This window comes from Phalacrocorax aristotelis, chromosome 10 (assembly GCF_949628215.1).
Source record: "Phalacrocorax aristotelis chromosome 10, bGulAri2.1, whole genome shotgun sequence".
NCBI classification, from domain to species: domain Eukaryota; kingdom Metazoa; phylum Chordata; class Aves; order Suliformes; family Phalacrocoracidae; genus Phalacrocorax; species Phalacrocorax aristotelis.
Genome location: NC_134285.1, coordinates 22,943,421 through 22,964,058, shown reverse-complemented (window position 1 = coordinate 22,964,058; position 20,638 = coordinate 22,943,421). Strand labels below are relative to the sequence as shown.

Here is a 20,638-nt window from a genome sequence, read left to right as displayed (position 1 = left end):
AGTTCTGTATACCACCTAAAAATGCTTTCTGTGAGACCACTGCTACTGTGGAAAAATACAGTAGCTTAGATATGAAAATTGCAGTCCCAAACCTGACTTAATGTATGGCCAGTCTTAATAACTTAAACCATGTGACCCAATATACTGGCCTCTGGCAGTACAGCAGTTCCCTTCCCCCCAGAAAATGCTGTAATGCTTCTCATTCTTCGTGAGATTTGGTATCACGAATGATGTATTACTGAAGGAAGGCAGCAAACTGCCTGACCCTAGCTGGGCCCCTGCCCACTGCTCTCTTCAGACCCTGTATAACCTCCACTTACCTTTTCACCTGAATTACGTGAACTCTTGTTTTTTAGGATACATCAGAGCATTGGACTGGATCTAGGTCATGTAGCTCTCAACCTCTGCCAGCGCACTGGCAGTGAACCCTCTGTTGAACGCCATGCTTGGTATTTAGGGACATGATGTACCTTTGCCTTCTGCTACCCTTCTCCACAGATCTCTGTTGCAGTGTCCTCTGCAGCAGGAATATCCCTTCTCTGACTGAGAAAGAAGGTACAGAGGTGGAGGGTGCATACAGGAGCCCATATGACACCAGCCACATCTGCAGAGGAGACCAAAGCCTGTCTGCCATGGACACACTGCCCTCAGTTCAGTTCTTTGATATCCCATATCTCATGGGTTAACTCCTCAGATAGTCTCAGCAAGCTTCAGAGAAACACTGGTTTCTACAGAGTCCCGCTGTAACAACTCCCAGAGGATGTGGTAAGTAGGTTGTCTTCTTCCCTCAGGCTGAGCTATTGTCTCACAGCAACAATACAAGCACAACATGCCCAGGTTTGCTTGGAGGAGTAACTAATAGGAAGAGAAGGGAGACACTTTAAATTAGAAATAGTCACAGCTATCTGCCGAGGCTGGTCTGCATCAGGCTTTATATTCCAAATAAGAAACTTAAACTGAAAGCCACTTTCATCTATAGCATTTTCTTCTTCCATGTTAAAGTTTATGATGGATCCAAACCACAAGTAGGGAAAAACAAACCTCTCCTTGATGACTATGTTAGAATAATCCACAGAAACCAGTTCACCTCATATGGGCACAGTACTGTCAGAACAACGAGCCCTTCCAGTCCCATCTGCTTGCACCACTCTTGTTCCCAGCATAGAACCACAGCCCCCGAAACCCGCTCTACCCAGCTGAAGGAGCCAAGAGCCAGGCTTCAGGGCAGCTCTGGAAACATGAATGATGAGGAGGCCCCACCAGAGATAATGGAGAGATGAGCAAAAATATTTCTCTGGCTGATACCAGGTGTTATGACCATCACATGGACATTTCTGTATTTAAATGGTGTATTTTTCACTGTGAATCCCTTTAATGAACTATTATGGGCTCAACTACAACAACCTCAGCTGTACCTGAATTTGAACCGAACAGAAGCTGTATAGGTTTAGTACTTTCTTTCAAATAACTTCAGTAACAGAAAGGCAATGGAGTGGGATCTGATTTGCATCTTGGTTCACTGCAAATAAAAATTTTCAGTATTATGTATTAGCAAGACCAAAACGGAAAGCAGCTCTGAATCATGGCTGCTGCTGTCCTCACGTCACCCCTGCCTCCAGGGCGCGGCAGAATCTGCCGCCGGTGTGCAACTGAACTCGCAGTGAACGCCTCACAGCACTTTGGCACAGCCCACGGCTTGTCTCGGGAGGAAGCTATGCTAAAGTGAACATGTCAGTCACTTGCTGAGCTGGAAGAGAGAATCCAAGCCAGATTTGAAACCAGGTTTGTACACACATGCACGAGCTGGCCTCATTTTCCACAAGGCTTGCAATTCTGAGCGTAAGAACAGCAGCAACAGTCAGCAAATCCTCATCTCTGGAGTAAATCTAAGTAAATTACTTAGATTAAAACCAAAAATCTGCAGCCTGTTCTGAGTCAGATGGAAGAACCAGGGAACTGAATACAGCAATGTCTTAGAGGGAGCTGTGATTCATGACTGCATCACATACTGCCTGCAAAACCATGCCATAAGCCCTACACAAAGGGACTTGGAGCTTTCTGCCTCGTTTCCATCTTCAACAGATAACAGATCAGAAGCAGAGAGAGGCAGGTAGGAAAGCTAACCAGACTGCAACTGCTTCACAGAAGCACCAGATAGCCCAGGACTCAAAATTCAAACCCAGAGAGGAACCTCTTTGCATTTACAGTTTGTAGTGTATTGGTTAAGAGCTTTTAATGCAGGTCCCTGACAAAGTAGAATTTAAAATTTTCCAGTCTTCATTCAAGCCTTCCCTGATTTTCTGGTTGGTTTGATTCAGAGATCAAAGTGTCTAGAGGGATAGTTTAGATTCTTGGCAGATATTTTGAGTCAGTTGTTGTGTTATTCATTCATCCATCGTTCACGCAGAGGTAGAAGTGAAAGTCTTACTTGGACAGTGATCCATGCCCTAACTTTCCAGAAAGGAAAGAAACTAAAAGGCTTCATTATATTGATATGCTTCTGGTAGGCCCAGGATGGAGAAGTAGATGGCATGATACTAGCAGATGATGTCATCCCGGGACTTCTCAGAGCAGGAGTTCCTGGAAACTCCTACCAGAAACATGGGTTTCCAGACAGGAGAGGCCTATACATGTAACCACTAACTTCTACCATCAATTAATATCATACTATAACATTGAAGTTTCTATCACTAACTTTCTCTTTACCTCCCTACTTCAGATCCTTATTTTCCATTGTGTAACACCAAAATCTTTCCTGCATAACTGTGCTGAGCAGCTTAACTAACCTGCGCCCTAAAGGCTGAAGACAAGGCCCCCCTCTGTGGCTAGCTCAGATATTACTTTCTCTGAGCAGCCAACACACTAAGCAACATTCCATTTATCACCCTAGTACAGACCGGGTTTCCCATTCCACCACATCCATCCACTGCTGAACAGATATTAACCCATACTTTCTTATGATCTAGGAAAGAAATCCACTGGGAGTTGCTAAGCAATTCTGGTTTCAGCAAATAGTTGCAAACTCTGAGTATTTAAAGGAAGTGTTGTAGATTCTTGTTAACGCTCTTCTACTCTTCACTAGATATCACACACATCATCATCTGAGCCAGAATACCAGGCTAGACTGGGGTTTCGTTCTGACCTAGCCTGACTGCTCTGAAGTCTCTGCATGACCACACACACACAACCTTGAAAAAGATGCAGATGATGAACCAGTAACTAATTTAACTATATCTTCTCTCAAAGAACAATCTGCATAAAATTCAGTAGGATTACTTCCTTTTCCCTGGCAAAGCTCTGTTTCTAGGAGCAAGATAATAACAGTAAGAGGGGACCAGAGCTACAGATCATATTCTGACATTGCTAGTGAGAAAGGACCATGTTAAGAGACTGAAGAAAATGGCCAAACCACCTCACCCTCCGCTAGCCTTCAGATCATGGAGCACTCCTAGCAACACAGGTCCAACAATAGACTGTCTGCCCTATGGTCCTAGGCTTGATTTTAATCCTTTCATCTTTGAGAGCCAAGTCACACACCTTAACACCAAGCTCTCCTCTGCAGAAATAATGCCTCCTTTCTGTAGGATGGGGGACCTTGGTCACCGCAGAAGAAACTCTTGGATCAACAAACCCAAGTGGAGGGCACCCAGCGCTCCAGATATTAACTAGTGTGCTCCATGAAAGGAGTCACAGTGGCAAGGAGCATCTCTTCACACCTCTGCCTTTATTAGACACACTGTGTAAAGTCTTTTCCCGGAGGCTGAATCCTGGGTTTGGCAGTGCTTAGTCCCTGTGGTCAGCTTACCTAGGCAGCCTCATGAAAACATGCAGAGGAGTGGGTGTACTAATAAATGCACTGATCTATCATACCTCAAACACCAGGAAAAACCTCTGCTATATTAAAGCTTAACACAAAAGCCAGTATTAAAGGCAACATCAGATTGATGCAGGAGACCAGCCAGGAAGTAAAGTAGATATCTCAGTATTCTTTTCTGAGATGTGTTGATCCAGATGTGAAATATAAAAGCACAAAAGACGAAGCTAGAGAACATCGCTTCAGGAAACCAGTGGGTGAAATCTCAGCCCTACATGGTCAATTCCAAAACACTCAGCAATTTCAGAAGAGTTTCAGTTTCCCACAATACATTTTTCTAAACCAGGATCCAGAATCTTGGGACCAGAGGTAGAAGGAGAGAACCCAAAACAGACCACAGACTTTATTCCCTGAGTAGTGCTTGGAGTGGTAAGCACTGCTGCAATATGACTGAAGAGGCTTGGCAAAAAACTGTGGGAAGCCCCCCCTGTCCTGCATGTCTGTAGTTCACCCCTTCTGGCCTGGAGCTCTAGTAATAAAAACTCACTATCATGTGGAATGACATCAAGTTATACAGCATAGTTACTATTAGTAAGTTTTCTTTAGCAATTAGATGAGACCCAAGCTCATTTCAGTGCAACTTACGTCTCTTACACTCAGTTCTCCAGAGGTCCAAGACTTGTATGTTAACCAAGCCTAAAATGCTATTGTCCTAATACAGTGTGAATACAGATTAAGCAGAAAAGGATTTAAATGCATGAACTAAAAAAGAAGCTTAACAGGGTGTTGAGGAGTGGTGACACAGACCTGTCTTTGGTACTTCATACCTGGAAAGAGCTATCTAGCTGGGTCCTCACTCCAGCACACGCAAAACACTACTCTTCCTGGCCGAAGGATCACCTCCTGTGCTAGGTCCTCTATGCTGTTGCCAAAAGCTGTCTATCTGCAAGTCACAGGCCAGGGTGTGACAGCTCGTCAGGTCACTCCAAATCCAATTAGCCAAGAAGTGCCCACTTTAGTCAGGTATGCTGACTTTCACTTAAAATGCCAGATTAAAGAAACAAAATAGTGTAGTAAGCAGATCTCTGTAAACAGGCTTAGCCTCCAGTTACAATAAGCAATAGTTTGCAAGTCTCAAGAAAAACAGTTCTCAGAGTATGATCATTGGCATATTTGCAAACAACCCAACTGGCAGAAGTGATCAAAGCTTGAGGAACTACAGGGTTTACTTCCAGGAGAGCACACAAGTGCTGAGAAATCTGCAGCTTCAATGCAGCCAGAGCGCATGATATAGCTCTGACAAAGCAGCGATACAGGGTTATACAAAGACCCCACTCAAGGCCCCCACTTCAGACTTGGGCTGGGACACTAGTCTTGGACCAGGACAGGAGAACTGGCTGAGGAATAGACATCTGAGGAGCAGAGTCACATTACAGAAAGAAGAAAAAGACAGGACACCTCTTGGCATGCAACTGACTCTGCTCTGCTGCATTTTGAACGAAAGGAGCTTCTGCTGAGGACAACTCTCCACCCTTCAGGTTAATACACTCTAATAGACTGGGCATTTCCTGGGAAATGACAGCCTGACATTTAAGTAAGTACCCTGCTAAACATATTCCCTCATTCTCTCATGCAAACCCACAAATGCTAAGAGAAGAGACACAAGGCAAGATGCTCAACTGTACCCTTGTCAGGAATGACAGGCCAAGCCTCTGCAGGATTGTGACAGCCAATTCCGTCTAGCAGCTTTTCTATTTCAGCCAGGTTCTGCTCTGCAAAAGGATCTTTTCCTCTCAGGTTGGGCTAAATGCATTCCTTAGCTGTCTCCTCCTCAAAGGAGGAATTTCTTTGGAGGTTGCTGTGGCTTTTCAGACATCGTGATATGCCTCTGAACTGCCTGATGCATGAGCCAAAACTAAAATCTTTGCAATCATGAAGCATAAAGAGCTTATTTCAGTGGCTTCTAAAATGCTGTATGTGAATTAGGAACTGATGCTGCTGCTAAAGGAGTGTTGGAAATTTACTTATGCTTCAATGTTGTGATGCACATGCTATTTGTCGCAGATGTAGTTTGTGCCATATGAGAAGCAATATGCTATTTTTCCAACCTTCACCTGCTTCCCTGAACCTTAGTCCTGACTGTGCCTGAAGGAGTCAGCTGAAGAGGCCAGGGTGGGACTGGGGGCATCAAACAGAAACCGCTGAGGGGGAGCTGCTGGAGATGGGTGCAGCGTGTGCCACTGCTGACAGCCTGTCCCAGACAGTGGTCTCATAATAAGCCCTGCAGGACTATCCATGCTGCTGCACACCACTTCACATGCTGTATCTCCTTAGTTTTGACAACAGTCACATACAATCTTAATCTCAAATATATGGAGCCAGAAAAAAAGTGTCCATTTGCAGGAATACACTGAAGTATATTTACTCAGGGAATGCACCTGAGAAACTTGGTTGTGTTATAAACTCAAAGTGCCAATGCCTTTGCCTTAGGTGCGTTCACAATGACAAATTGAGAGGTATTCAAAAAGAACAGCAGCAAAATGATCAGGGAAATGGCGAGACTGACTTATAAGATAATTAATTCAGAAGAGTTAATAGCTTGGCAAAGCAATGACTTCAGACGACAAATTTGCAAACATTTGAAGGGCTGACATGAATTATGGGAGAAGAGTTCTTAAGAATGATACGAAGAGATTCAAGTAGGAGTAACATATTCAGCTTTAAAAGAAGGGAGGCTTTGGCTAAGTGTTTAAATGTTTCCTGGCAGTAAGAAAACACAAGAAGACATTTTATAACTGAAAGTCAGATATCAAGAAAGCCTTAGTGTGCTTCTGCCAGACAGAGCATTGAATCATAGAATGTCCTGAGTTGGAAGGGACCCAACTGAAGGCCATACTGTGCTGCGGTAGAACAGGAGCAGGGAGAAAATCTCTCAGAGAGAACAAGTGAAACAAATTAGGAATCAAGCTTGACTCAGAGCTAGAAATTTCTGTAAAGATGAAGGGATTAAAAACAAACAAAAAAACAAAGCAAGGGGAGAGAACAAGAGAGAGAGCAGATTCATCATCATCATCTGGCTCTTTGCCTATCCCTGGAGAAGTAAACTCCTCTGATGTAATACTAGAGGAGAAAGTCACTAAGGAGTTGCTACCCTGGGAACCATGAGGCTGAAGATTGTTCCTATTCATGGCAGAGAAGGCAACTCGTGATATATATTTGAAGATATACTCAAAGGTTTTTTTGTTTTGGTTTGGTTTCATGGTCTCAGATCAGGTGATTCAACAAGATTCTGCTTCTCTACTTTGCAATTCTTCCTAGGATTTCAAAATACTTGAGAAGCATTAAATTGTTAAGCCTTACAGCATTTCTGTGAAGCAGGAAGACATTCTACATTTCAGAGGTAGGGGAAGAAAATACCAGCACACAGCTTGTGCTATGACTATGAAGACACAGAAAATCGGGAGCAGAGATGAGCTCAATATCCTGGCTCAAAGGTTAATGATCCAAAAATGCTTCCATACTGCCCATCAAAAAGAAGTGATCTACAGGACTGTCACGAGGTTTGTTGAAATGGAAAGGAATGAGCTGATCCACTACAGCTTCTCTTCTGAAAAGGGATACCACAGTGGCTTCCTTTGCCAAAAGACAATATAATCTACTGAAAAACTATCACCCTGCTTGACAAACAGAATTAGAGAAGGAGAATACGGAGAAAGCTTTTAAAAAGTTTCAGCTGTGATTTTTCAGCTTGAACTGTCTCCTGAGGAGTTCTAACCTTAAAAAGTCAAACCTTCAAAGCTCTTATTGACAACACTGTACTCATATCTGTATTACAACCTAATTCTTTAATGCTTTCACCAAGGCCAACAGCCTCATAGCTACACAAGGCAGGGGCACCTGCTCTTCATACCAAGAAAGAATGAGAAACTAGCTAAAACGACTTCCAACTTCTGCCAAGTTCCTACATGGATAACTACTAGGGGAAGACCGAAGTAACAAAGTCATTGTAATTACAGCTGTCACAAAGGGATAAGTCGTCCCTTTATGATGTCACAGAAGGACAGAGAACACCACAGGCAATGGAATAAATAGTCCTTTTGTTCAACCCCACTAATGCAGAGCACAATAACATATTATTTTCAACCTGTTGTGCAGAGACCCAGAGGAGACAGCCGACTATTTCAAACGAATCTGCAGGCTGGCAGGCTTACATTTGTTAGACAAAACCTGACATCTTCAGTAGAAGGAAAAAAATTAAAAATAAGAGGCACACAGTCTTTAAAGGAAATAAAATTATTGCCCAAAAGAAAGCAGGGGAAAAATCTTGGGTTCAAACAGGAGGTGGAAGCATGTTCAAACATCCATAGACAAACTACTGATGGAGTTCAATCCCATAGCTAGGATGTCAAACAAGGACTTGTGAGGTCCACATTCCCTGCTCTGCTATGGACATACTACAGATTTAGTTCAAACCAGGTGGAAACTAAAATTTCATCAGGATGTTACTACATTCAAATTCGAAACTGTGATCCTCCAAATTCTTCTTCAAATTCCCATTTACCATGAAGCGTTTAACACCATCCATATCAGCAATCTGAATGCAAGACCTGCCCACTCCACTACAGCTAAAACAGGTGGGCTCCATACCCAGACAATGAGAATTCCCAATAGGGATGGGGATCCCAGCTCTCCTTTCCAGCACTGGTTGTTTGCTGCTGGAAGTCCATGGACATGGGCCTCACCCTGGTGTTCCTAATGGCAGCAACAGCACATCATAGCCAGGAGCTAAACCTACCCACAAGTGAACCTGGATCCCTACAGAAAATAAAGAAAGTAGCACTCCCCAGATGTGCCCTCCATGCAAGCGCTATGGTAAGGCCAAAATCCAGTCCAGCCCTTACATGTCATATAGGCATGTAAATTCTCACTCCCTGACTTCCACTCACTTGCCAAAAACAGTTGTGCCTGTCCTGTGAGCCAACAGCAGCGTCAGTGTCAGAAAAGAGCAAGATGGGGTCTGTTTGCACCTAAGGAATCTATATTCCATGCTGGATTTGGTAGCATGTGTTCAAAATACCTCACAGTGCCCATGATAGAAATTGGCCACATGCCATTAACGTTAGTTTGGTACTGGGGGGGAGGGCGAGGGGGCAACGAATACAAATCAATATTTTCTCTAAGCTTCTGAGAAGGGAATCTCTTCTTCAGCATGGATGGGGGAAACCCTTTCACAATGTGAGCTGAGATTTTTTTTCCTGGAGAATTTCCAGGGGCCATGCCTGGCTGGCAGTATGCCTAACCGGCTTAGCTTAGAAAAAATACTGGGAAATATAGATCCCCTCAGTTAGTGACTTGTTCTTTCTTCTCCTACAGTGCTTTGCCCTGTCTTGGATAAAATTCTTAAAATACAGTGTCATTTCACACAGTGTCTCATCTCTCTGCATTATCTTTTCCTACAAGAAAAAGGATATGAGTGTATTTTTGCCATAATCATGCACTCCCGCTGCTGTTCCAGCACAATTACTGAAGAATCGCATTGCAGTGATGTCTCCAGATTAGAATTTAAGGGATAAAACAGAAAGCAAGGGACTTGAATATAGCAATGATAAAATACTGTTGTGCCATGATGATTCAAATATACCTTCCCCCCAAAACCCCAGTTTCTGCCATTCTGAAGAAAATAATAGAAGAATAGAGCATGGATCATTTCCTTGATAAGGGAATTGTCTAAAGAAGCAGTAGCTGTATAACCTAGCTCAATGCCAAATTGGGTTGTTGGAATAATTATCTTCTACAAAGCAAAAAACTGATATGAAAATGGCCATCAGGGAATTTCAGATAGAAACTCCTTTATAACTCATGACCAGCTTCTATGCTGAGTGATTTTAGCGCTGTTTAAAAGGACCAAAGATACTAACAACTAATAGTTTTGGAAATGAGTAATCACTTCTGATTGTCAGCATTTAGGTATTGGATGCTGACAAACTGCTTTAAGGATACTTTCGGCCTCCCCCCCCCCCCCCATACAAAGATACAACAGAATGATTAACACGTGCAGCATACCATGAATGCTGGGGGGGGAAAAAAAACCATCTTAATGACTCTGATGTAATGTACTGTGCTCTGGTTTGTCAGGGGGCTACAGGGCATTTATTTTGCCCCCAAAGGATTCCCACTGTCTTTATTTAATGCACAGCATTGGATATGCAGCTCTGAAATACCATTTAATATCAATCCCTTGCTGAAAGACAGAGATGATGGTTAGCAGCAGTGCCTGGCAACAAATCATCAGCTCTTAGTACTATGAAGATACTGTTTTGGGTGAAAACATTTTCAGATTAAAATGGGGGTGTTTGTCCCTTCAAAGGGGCAGCCTCTGTGCTTGCTTCTCCAAAGGGTCACACACACCCTTGCACAGAGAGAAGCACAAACATGCCAGTGCAGCTTCTTTGGAAAACATAAAATCTATCCTTTCTTGCTTGTCCTTGCACCCACCCTCTAAAGAGCACAGCATGTACGAGACCAGCATTGCAATATCATTCAGGCTGCCCTAAATATTTCCCTTTTTCTGGGCACAGTAATAATTTTACACTTGTGCTAAAGCAAAACTTCTATGTTTGTCTGCTGCATGTTGCCTACATCTAGAAACAGACCTGAAATGACCCTAGTGATTCAGCCAACTGATTTCTTCATGGACACGCATCTTACTGTATCTCCACATCTGAAATGTACCCAGTTTGATCAGGGATTGAAGGGGAAGAGGGAAGATGAGGAAATGCTTCAGTAATATCAAGGAGGAGAACTTGCCTTATGTAGCAGGTTCATATTATACATTCACATAAATATTTCTTTCCCTTCCTCCCCCCATTTGTATTTGTTTCTCTAAAAATCCATTAGATACTGCAACTGCATCTTGGCTCCTATTTACTTCAGCGAAAAGAGAAACGGCGTGCATGTTTGTACCACGGCATGCAAATGGTATGCGATCTGCCAGATCCCTCAGAGACCCGCCAAAAAATTCTCCTGTATGCAGAGTAGACATTTAATTTGAACTGTGGCCAGGCTAAGGTCAGAGAAAGAGATAAGCACTGTAAATGCCTCATCTAGCAAACAACCTCTAATATCAAAGAAATCTGCTCTCAGATTAAACTATTCCCCTTGTTTAGCCCTTTTAAGAACCTTCTAGATGCCCAGATATCTACTGTAGGACAACAAGGCCTTATTCAGCCATAGCTGACAATGGCCCACCACCTTTCTTAAAAGCAGATTGTAACTCATCTCTAGGAGTGAAGAAGCACACTCCAATACACTCCCATTTTGATTAGTACCAAAAATAAGAGCTCATGCTCTTAATAATGGGACACCACACACAAAAGTCGTATCCCATACCGATGAAAAAAGTGCTTCCCAGAGAACCCGAGACAACAACAACAAAAAATTCACCATACACTTTCCAAAGTGATCCATAGGGCAGGAGAACAAGAGCAGAACTCCATACAATAGGGCCCAGCTTAGATATGGACATGACTCCCACAAGAGATGAAGGATATTGTACAACAGATGTGGATCTCTGATCTCCTGACTTGCTTTTCTTTATGTTCGCTCGTGCAAGCTAGGGAATACAAATGGTCATAGACATATAAATTAAGCTAATTATCCTGCAGACCAAGAGAAAAGAAAGATTTCTATTCCTATAAAACAGGGAAGTATCTGGACATTCCAGCAATGAAAGTCATGCAAGTGATGAATAGATAGGTCTGAAGCCATTCAGTTCCCACTCCATATATCTGTCTTCTCACAAGTTAGATGGGTGCATGCAAGAGGTAAACAGATCCATCAAACAAATAAGATCAGCATCAGAGCCTGAGGAACGTTTCACATAAGATGAAATATATGTTTGCTCTATGAAGTATGAGTTCAGTAGCATTTATATAATTCATTCTACTGTGCTTCCCTTTAACACCTCAAAAGGCTTGCTCAGCCTTTCTTACTGGAAGAGACCAAAAAGAGATAACAAAAATTAGTCCGTATAAAATTTCACAGGGGAAACAAAGTATTTGACTAGACATTATGACGAAAGGAATGTTTGCATCAGTAGGAGATCTCATCTTGGAAGGTGTTAGGGTTGCCAGATGGAGGCAAAAAAACCAATTGCTGTTTGCATGCATCCTATCAGATCTAGATTAAAAGTAGCTCATAATCTTTGGAGCCAGAACTCGCCCTCTTGTTCCCATTTATACAGTGTCTTCATGAAATACGGTAGAATACCAGTTCATGGCTGGGGCTCATAGTTGGTATCACAAATAATTCATTAACAGCAAGACAAGGCAGATACCAGCATGCTGTAAGCAGGACAGCATTACCTCATTCAACTGGAGAACATAGATAAAACCTGCACAAGCAAATAGGATATATTTGTTCATGCATGATATGTATAAACTTATATACAGTCTGTATGTATACAATGAAGTCTTAGAGAACAGCAGTGTTTTAACGCTCTAGTTTACGTGAGGTGTCCTGCTAGTAATAAGCAAACATGCCCAAGAGCGTGTACAAAGCCAACCACGGATTGACTGACAATCAGCCTCCTTTCGCATATGCTGCTCTAGCAATCAAGCCTAGAAACAGGCCCAGTATTGCAACAAAGGTGCAGCACTATAGATTTGCCCATGGTAAGTCTCCTTATGGGAACAACTTTCTCCAAACCATCCTCCTGCAGAACATGGTCACTGCACAGGAGCTGAATCACTAGCAATGCCTCTGCTTTCTGTGGCAATAGTTAAGTCTGCTCAGAGGACAGCCTCCTTCAGCAAGTAGATCACAAAAAGAGGCAGATTTCTTAACTCCCAGCTTACTTTATCCCTCAAGGTGTGTTTGTATGTTGTGAACCATGAAGTAAATACTCAGTTTGGTTTGCTACCCTTCAGCAGCAGCAACTTCCCATGCCTGAACCTCCCACTTTTATTTTTGTAGAAGGAGTAGGAAAAGTGAGGAAATCAGAAGAGACTCTGTTTAAAGTTGACATGGGTGAGTGTATGATACAGGCAGAGAGAATTAGCCCTGGAGGATCCCAGAGGCAGAGCAACACTTACCCAAGATAACAGAGGAGCAGCAGGGAGAGAATAGCTGAATTACTGATGATCACGGGTAGCCTCTCATGTATAATGTCTCTGGGACCTGAGCACCAGAAGGTAGCAACTATAATGCAAATCTTCAGAGGCCCACATGAAAGCCAGGGAATTACAAGTCTGCAAGCCTGGCATCTAGACTGGATTAATTAGTAGAAGTGTTAACAAAAGACGGCATTAAAGGACAATAAATATAATCTTTTGGGTAATGGTCAACATTACGTCTGTGAGGGGAGGTCCTTTGACACCCAACTCCTGATATTTGGAGAAATCTGTGATCTCATTTACATAGTTAACTTATTTCCAAAATGTTTTAAATGACACTTTCAGAAAATGTCTCTAAGGATGTAACTAGTCATGGGACAAAGAGATATGGTGGTGTTCTGCAGGTGGCATGAAAAAAGTAGATAGGAATTGACTATTCCATCAGATCTAAAGCTGATGAAAAAGGAAGCCATATAAAAGAAAAAACCAACCAACCAACAACGGCAACAAAAACCCAACACACAAACTTAACTTTTCACCACTAGGTAGTAGTCCTGCAAACTCCCTGGCAAGGGATGTTGGTACAAAAGGTTACATTTGTTCAAGAGAACCAAATGGAAGAAAGAGCCTTCAAGGATTAGTAAAGGGACAGAGGTCAAGCTCATAGAAGCCCCAGAACTAAAAATGTTTGGATTCTATGACAGTGTTGGAAGGAAATATCAGATATGCTCATGCTGCTGTCTCCAACAGTGGCCACAAGCGGGCGCTGAGGGAAGAATACTAATATTGGACTAGATGGAGCCTTGGTCTGAGCCAGTTTGACCATTCTTATGTTCGTGTGTTCTTCTGTGTGAAGAACGAAAAACATTGAAAGGAAGCCTTGGAAATTAGTTCTCACATAACACAGATATTTAAAAAAAAAGGTAACAGAGAGGTTTTATTTCCCAGAATAAAGGGAAAGATAAAGAGAGGACCTCTTTCAAACACCCATCTGAAAGACTCTGGGCAAGCCTTATGAACCACTGGAATAGAATCTGCCTCATACTTTGATAGGATACATTTTAAGCAAAGGTTTTGAGATTACATTGTAATTGCCCAATTAACTCTTGCATGCAAAAGGGATTCTCTTACATTTCTCCACATCCAGCAGGGCAGAAATCCAAAGTTTTCTGCCTGCTATGGATTTGCTCTTCCAATTCATTAGGATTAATTTCTTCACCACCCACACAATTCTCTGAATCTCTTCCTCCCCTTCCTGCCCCGATGCCACCTGTCAAGTTATAAAGATGATTGGTGCTTCTTAAAAGCAGCGCAGAGCATCTTTATCCATCTATTTACTGACAGATGCTTCCCCCCCCCCCTTTGCTAGACTAGTTATTTCCAAAAGCCTGCAGTCTGTCAAGCTGTCCCCAGAGCACATATGTGCATGCAGTGTTTAACCACATCACCTCCTGTAACCCTAGTGTGTACTGTAACTGTGTTCCTATCCCCTCAAAATCCCAGGTAGCATTGTTTTTTGACAAGTCCCAAGTAAAACACAAGAAGATTTTCAAATCTATTGGCCATCAAATTAAGTGATATCCTGTGTAAACTGGCCAGCATAAAAAGACTTCAGGCCGGCCCAGAGCGATCATTTTTATGGCTGTAGAAAGGATAAATTTTGGTAGATTAACATGCACGCAATCCTGTTGTCGAGTCTTGGGCAGATCTAGGACTGACTGTTTCTCCTTACCTCTTCCTACCTCAGTTCAAGGCTTGTACAGAGTCATAGGAAACAAGGGGGGCATTAATCTTTTGTGCTCTGGCTCATCTACCCCTGTTTACTAAGTGACATCTTTTCAGAAAGCCTCTTAAATTATATTATGAGAGCTGCTCTGTGAATTAATTGGTTTGGGAAGAACCATCTCTGATCCTGCTGGTGTCACAGTATGACATAAAATCCTACGAGTTTTCTTTCAAACTGGAAATCATGATAGCAACAGAAAGCCTGCAGTTTCCTTTTTAAAAGACTGAACACTAGAAGAGCACTTCTGTACCACAGTTGCTTCCCATGCTAGAAGCTATCTGAACTCCGAAGGGGAGCACAGGAAGCCCCAATAAAACACTTTGAAACTTCTATCACAGCCCTTGAAAAGAAATCACAGCATTTTCAGCAGCCAAAGCTGGAGAAAAGGAAGAACAGTCTCACAAATGTAACTCCACATTAAAACCCATGAGACAGCACAGCGGCAAGGCACCTAATCATAGAATCGTATCTCGTGTTGGAAGGGATCCATATGGATGGACCATCAAGTCCAACTCCCTGCTGCACACAGGACTACCTGAAACTAAGCCAGCACAATCCAGACACTCCTTGAACTTAAACAGGGTTGGTGCCATGTCCACTTCCCTGGTAAGTCTGTTCCAGCCACCAACCACCCTCTCAGTGGTGAGCTTTTTCCTAATGTCCAATCTGAACTTCCCCTGATGCAGCTTCATTCCATTTCCTCATGTCCTAGAATCAGATGAGTCAGCCTCTCTGAATGCCAGCACTTCAGCTGCAGAGTGGGAATAACAGCCTTTTCCTTCTCCAGAAAAATACTGGCAAGTACACTAGAGAAGGCTGAGAAAGGATCTTGCACTGGAGTGGAGAAGGTTCGGCAGATCTCTTGGGTACCCTCCTCTTCCAGTGCCTGCAATGGCAGCACAGCATGGAGATACTCACATTTGCTTTCAACTGGCAAGTATCATCAGAAGAGCACAGAATTGCTTACTGGGAGCTAATGTATCCTGGCAAGAAGCACAGCACACAGCCCCCTTGTGCTGTGCTGTTTTCTTACCTGCTGTTTCTGCATCCTCAATCCCTTGAACAATATCCACTGTGCTGCAACATGCATGTCTGCAATTTGCATGTCGCCATCTCAAGTTGCTTGGGCTTTCCTGACAGAATTGAATGAATAGCAAATTGAGTGCTGTATTTCCCTCCCCCTTACTTCACTCTCCCCTAGCTTTTGTACATGCTGAGGTAAAAAGCTTCCTCTGAATCAGATTTCAGCTGTCACAAAGCCAGCAGTTTTCTCCTAGGAAGTCTGGGTGCTAATGACAGAAATAGCTACCTCTAAATACTTCATCTGCTATATGTGGTCAAAGGGCAGTAAAAGCCAAGGCCAGGAGCAGGTGTGGGGGCTGACTGATGGCAGAACCTCCCCACCCTCCCCAGGCAGACTCTGGTGGGGAAGGGAGGGGGACCACCACCTCCTGATTGACAGGAAGACCAGAGACAGTCACTGAGGCAGCAGAAGTGAGGCTGCAACAGGGCGTGTGCTCACCTGGGCACGGGTCAGATGGGTGCTGCCAGCAGGATGCAGGGCTTCTGCCCCTCAGCCCACCACCCAGAAACCCTGCTGTTGCCTCCCATTCATATGGGAGTCGCATCAACCCAGGCAGTTACATCTCAGATGCCAAAAAAGTGGTTAGGGTTTCAACCTCCCAAGCATCCCACACAAGCATCTCCTCCCACCCCAACACAAGCACTCTTTCCTTTCTTACAGGTGAGACAACCCAAGGCAAAGAGGTTGAAGTGACTTGCTAGGAGTGCGATTGAGGTGGGAGCTAGGACTAAAGCTCTGGTATTTCATTTCGAGTAAAGCACTGGATGTTGAGAAAGAGAAGGTTTGGTTGTTCTCGGCTAAGGTCCAAGGACATGCTTTGTTGGCAGCATTACACAATCTATTTAGAGCTTTTTGATTCCCACATGTTCAAAGCACTTGTACTTTTCACAAAACATTTTGATGTCATTGAACACGATGTTATGTTTGAACTGAAAGGAGCTAAAAACCATCTCTATTATTACACGTAAATAAGAGTTGGTCTCCTACAATCATGCTATCTTAGCAGATAATGAAACAAGACTGAGCTTGACCCTAGCTCTGCTGATTGGTGACAATCTATCGTCAATTTACTGAGACAAAAAAAGCATCCTGTCAGAACCACCATAAATTCTTTTGCTCTGCATGAAGTCATCCTGGGACAGAAGGAATGATGGAGGTGAACACAGAAGTACCCGAGGACCTAATCATGTCATAGGGACACTAAAGAACACAGTTTAAGTCATGTGTATGATCCTGTTCTAATGTATACACTTAACCTGCATCGCCCAAGGCTTCCCACAGTAGGATTTTAAATGGTGGCAGGAAAGTGTAATATTGCCTCCAGTTGTCAGCTTCAGCAACTTACTGGAAACATGCTCTTACTGGAGAGAGCCTTCAGAGTACTCCAGAAAACTTTTGCAAAGAGCACAGAGACCACCAGTGTTTAGCAAGAGCTACCACTGTGACAAGTGCCAGCTGTAGACTTCAGAGATGGTTTAGAGAAGGTATCTTGTGCCACATAGCTAAGAGAGACTTTAGGACCTTTCTTTTTATTTGGGTGATCCTGAGAATATGACATTATTTAAATTGCTGCTTCTACAGACAGTCAGAAGGAAACAAATTTATTCCTTGTAAAAAACCTACAGATGAGTTGCAAGTTTGTTTTCAGACCTGCTTCAATGCATGTTATCAAAAACTAAACCAGAAATAAAGTACTTAATGCCATATCATTGCCACTAGAATAGTCCCATCTAGAAGGAGCCAGGGGTCAGGTTCTCATGTCTGAATACTCCCAGCAGTAAGAAGTGCCTTGATACAAGCTGACTGATTTTCTTCTTCTTTCACGCCTCCTCTCTGATCTGTCTCTGCTCAATCTCTCTTTTAGACTACCCTGCAAGCTGAATACAGAGAGCAGGCAAGCCCTAGAGCCCCAGACAAGCTCATGTGTCTGTTTCTAGAGCAATGGTAAGCAGCAGCATCCTCAAGAGAGGCACAACTGCTAGCCAGCCAACAGTCACAGGAAATTAGTTGTGGTCCCAAGGATTTAAGAGCCCCCCCGATATCTTTCAAGGGAGATAAATCCGTTTTTCCTTGTAGGTGCTCATAATGGGCAACATACCTGTACTGCAGTAGCATTACAGTTCTAAACATACCCAGTGGTACAGCACCAGTATGGTTAGAGGATCCATGACACAAGCTTAACTTTCTCTTCTGGTTTCCCAATTCAGATGCCTATTGCCTCTGCTAGCACCAGGTCATCTGGTGTAGGGCTCAGATGAGATAACTATCACTTCTGTGTGCCTAAGTTCTTTGACAGAACAACTTTACAAATAATGAGTGGCAGGGCGCTAAAACCTTTATGACTCAACTGATAAAACAGCTCTTCATGCTTCATGGGCAGTTCAGATGCTTGACATAAGGGATATTGTGATGATTAATAATTAATTGGCTGGGGACACTGAGAGCCCAAGGACAGATGCCTCCCATCTGCAAGCTCTGGGAGCTGAGGCTGCACTTTACAGGAGGGAGGGAGGGGAGGTGGTAGGGTGAGAAGGCGGCAAGGTTGGTGTGCCCTGGAAGTCAGCAGCTTTTTTGATATGCTTTGCCTTTTGTCTTCCAACACAGAAGAAGGTATTATCCTGCACTTCTCCAGGTGGCTTTTACTACCCTAGTTACTGGGGGACCAGAGCAGGAATGATCCCTGCCAAATCCTGGTGACAGCTCACCTAAATGAGATGCATCATTAGAAGCTGCATTCATGTATTTAATAGGCTTTAACAACAGCTTTAATGAGACACCTCTGAGACCTTAAGAGAAGTAACAGACAGCTGGAAACATGCTTCAAAGTCCTGTGGGTATGAGAAGTAGAATTCAAATTCAGAGGTATCCAGTACAGAATTTTTAAGAACCTGATGTGCTAGAGACTATAAAATTGTTCTTTACACTAACTTTAATATGTCCATCTGCATAAATTTGTTTGATCCAGCAACATCTTTAGTTGTATCAAGATTATTATCCAAAACAGCAGCTGCAATGGGCACAGAACCGCAAAGCTCAAATTACTTACACATTACAAAGGGAATCCTTGAAACATTTCAATAACATGCCATGTTACAAACAATACTTTAAAAGCCACAGCTGGACCTATGAGCCTCCTTGCATAACTTTACTGCAGAGATGGATTTGGAAGATAGAATGTCACTTACTCCAGCCTGCTTCCTGCCTTCCTTGCCTTTCAGAAGTAGAGGGTGTTTTAAAGGGTGTTGAAAAAGTTCAAGTTCTGGTTGGCCCTGTGGGGTTGAAGACTGAAAGGGACAAGTATAAGGAGTCTCACCTCACCCATCCCCCTTTTCTCTTGCCTCCCAGCGCAGCTCTCAGATGAAGTGTCCCATTAGCTTTGCCTGAATACAAGGGACAAAAGCATACACTCAGCAGTCAGGGACGTGTGAGCAATCCAATTAACAGGGTACTGGAATAACCACCTTTCTGTCCTCCCTTGCCCCCCACGGGGTGTCTTGCCTGCTTGCCTGGTTTTGCCAAGGCCTCTAGCTACCATGATGCAGAGCATCTCCCGCCAGCAGCACTCTGCCCAAGGGAGGAGACAGAATTTGGCCCAGACAAAACCAAGTGAAATTTGCATGGATCCACATGGTTTGCATTTGTTTATCCTTCCAGAGGCTTTTGCTCAGCAGAAGTCACAGCTCTCTTTTGCTTATGAGACCCATAGGTTAAAAAAAGGATTCGTAGTACTTCCTTTCTTCTGGTCCCAAGAACACCTGAGCTTGAAATGGACCCATTTGGTTTGCTGCTCTCTCTCTAATCTGTTTCTTCTTGCCTTACAATGGAATTAATCTTTTCTGTTTCAGTTCGGTACAACTCACTCCTCAATGCTTTGGCCCCCAGTATTCTTGCAATAGCAAGCACAAGAGGCACAGTGCTCCAGCATCAGAAAATAGAAGAGGTCTATTCCACATCTCAAAGAACTGCCAAAGAGAAGATAAGCCAGCTGCCTTGGATAACGAGCAGATATAAAAATTAGAGTGAACAAGGGCGCAGCAATCAAGAACAATGAATGTTAGAACTGGAGACAGATGGTGGGTAGATTTCAGCTCGGGACATGCATTTTTAGCTCTGGCCTCTGCAAATTTGGAGGCCTCCTGCACCGCCTTCCCACTTTGCTACAATGCCTCCATCACAGGGGTACTCTACGGATGCACTAGCCTATGTATTCTTAGCGCTGGGACAGACTCAGAAAAAAAGTAATTGACTGTCCAGGTTAGGTAGCCAGTTAAGAAGTAAAAGGCAGAAGGGGCAACAGAGGGCACAGCCTGACGTCCATTCAAAAGATGCCCTGAATGGAAACAAAGCAATAGGAGGAAGGAAGAGCAAGGTTGGCCTCTACTGATCAGGAGGAGCAAATGCTTTCTGCTTGTATCTGATAAAAAGGAGTCCAGACACATGTCCAAGAGGACGCAGACCAACTTTCTAACTACCTCAGCCTGGCAGAAGGGGTTTGGCTCTCCACCTGCCTCAGAGGGAAGCAGCCTGGTCACGCTCTCATAGGGCATCTGGAGCCAGGCCTTCTCAGTCCTTCATGGTGAAGCAGTTTTGTTTCATATAAAATAAAAATTCCTTTCATATAAAATACACGGTCAGTGGGGCAGAGAACAAGTGAGTAATGCTATAGCCTGACTCCAGCCTGGACACCCTCCTGGACAGCTAGGATCCACTAGAAGCACCCACTTTTCTGTTTTTTAAATATTCACTTAGCAAACTAAGTGTTTTGACACAAGATACCCAGAACAACCAAATTCAGAGTTTCCTGCCATCTGCTTCTATGGCAGACCTGCATGAAGGAGCAG

At 43.4% G+C, this 20,638-nt stretch overlaps 1 protein-coding gene across 6 annotated transcripts in view; it reads right to left on the bottom strand.

Annotated features, from left to right (window-relative positions):
• LOC142062787 (deubiquitinase DESI2-like) overlaps positions 1–20,638 on the bottom strand; it is a 90,781-nt gene that overhangs the window by 24,050 nt on the left and 46,093 nt on the right. Inside the window, exon 1 of one of the 6 annotated variants that reach the window (XM_075105762.1) lies at positions 15,747–15,898. The exons of the other annotated variants lie outside the window; for them this stretch is intronic. Within the exon in view, the coding sequence (XP_074961863.1) occupies positions 15,747–15,818 (72 nt within the window). The 5' untranslated portion in view covers positions 15,819–15,898. Of the gene's footprint in view, positions 1–15,746; positions 15,899–20,638 lie in introns of those variants that run through there. 6 annotated transcript variants of the gene reach the window in all.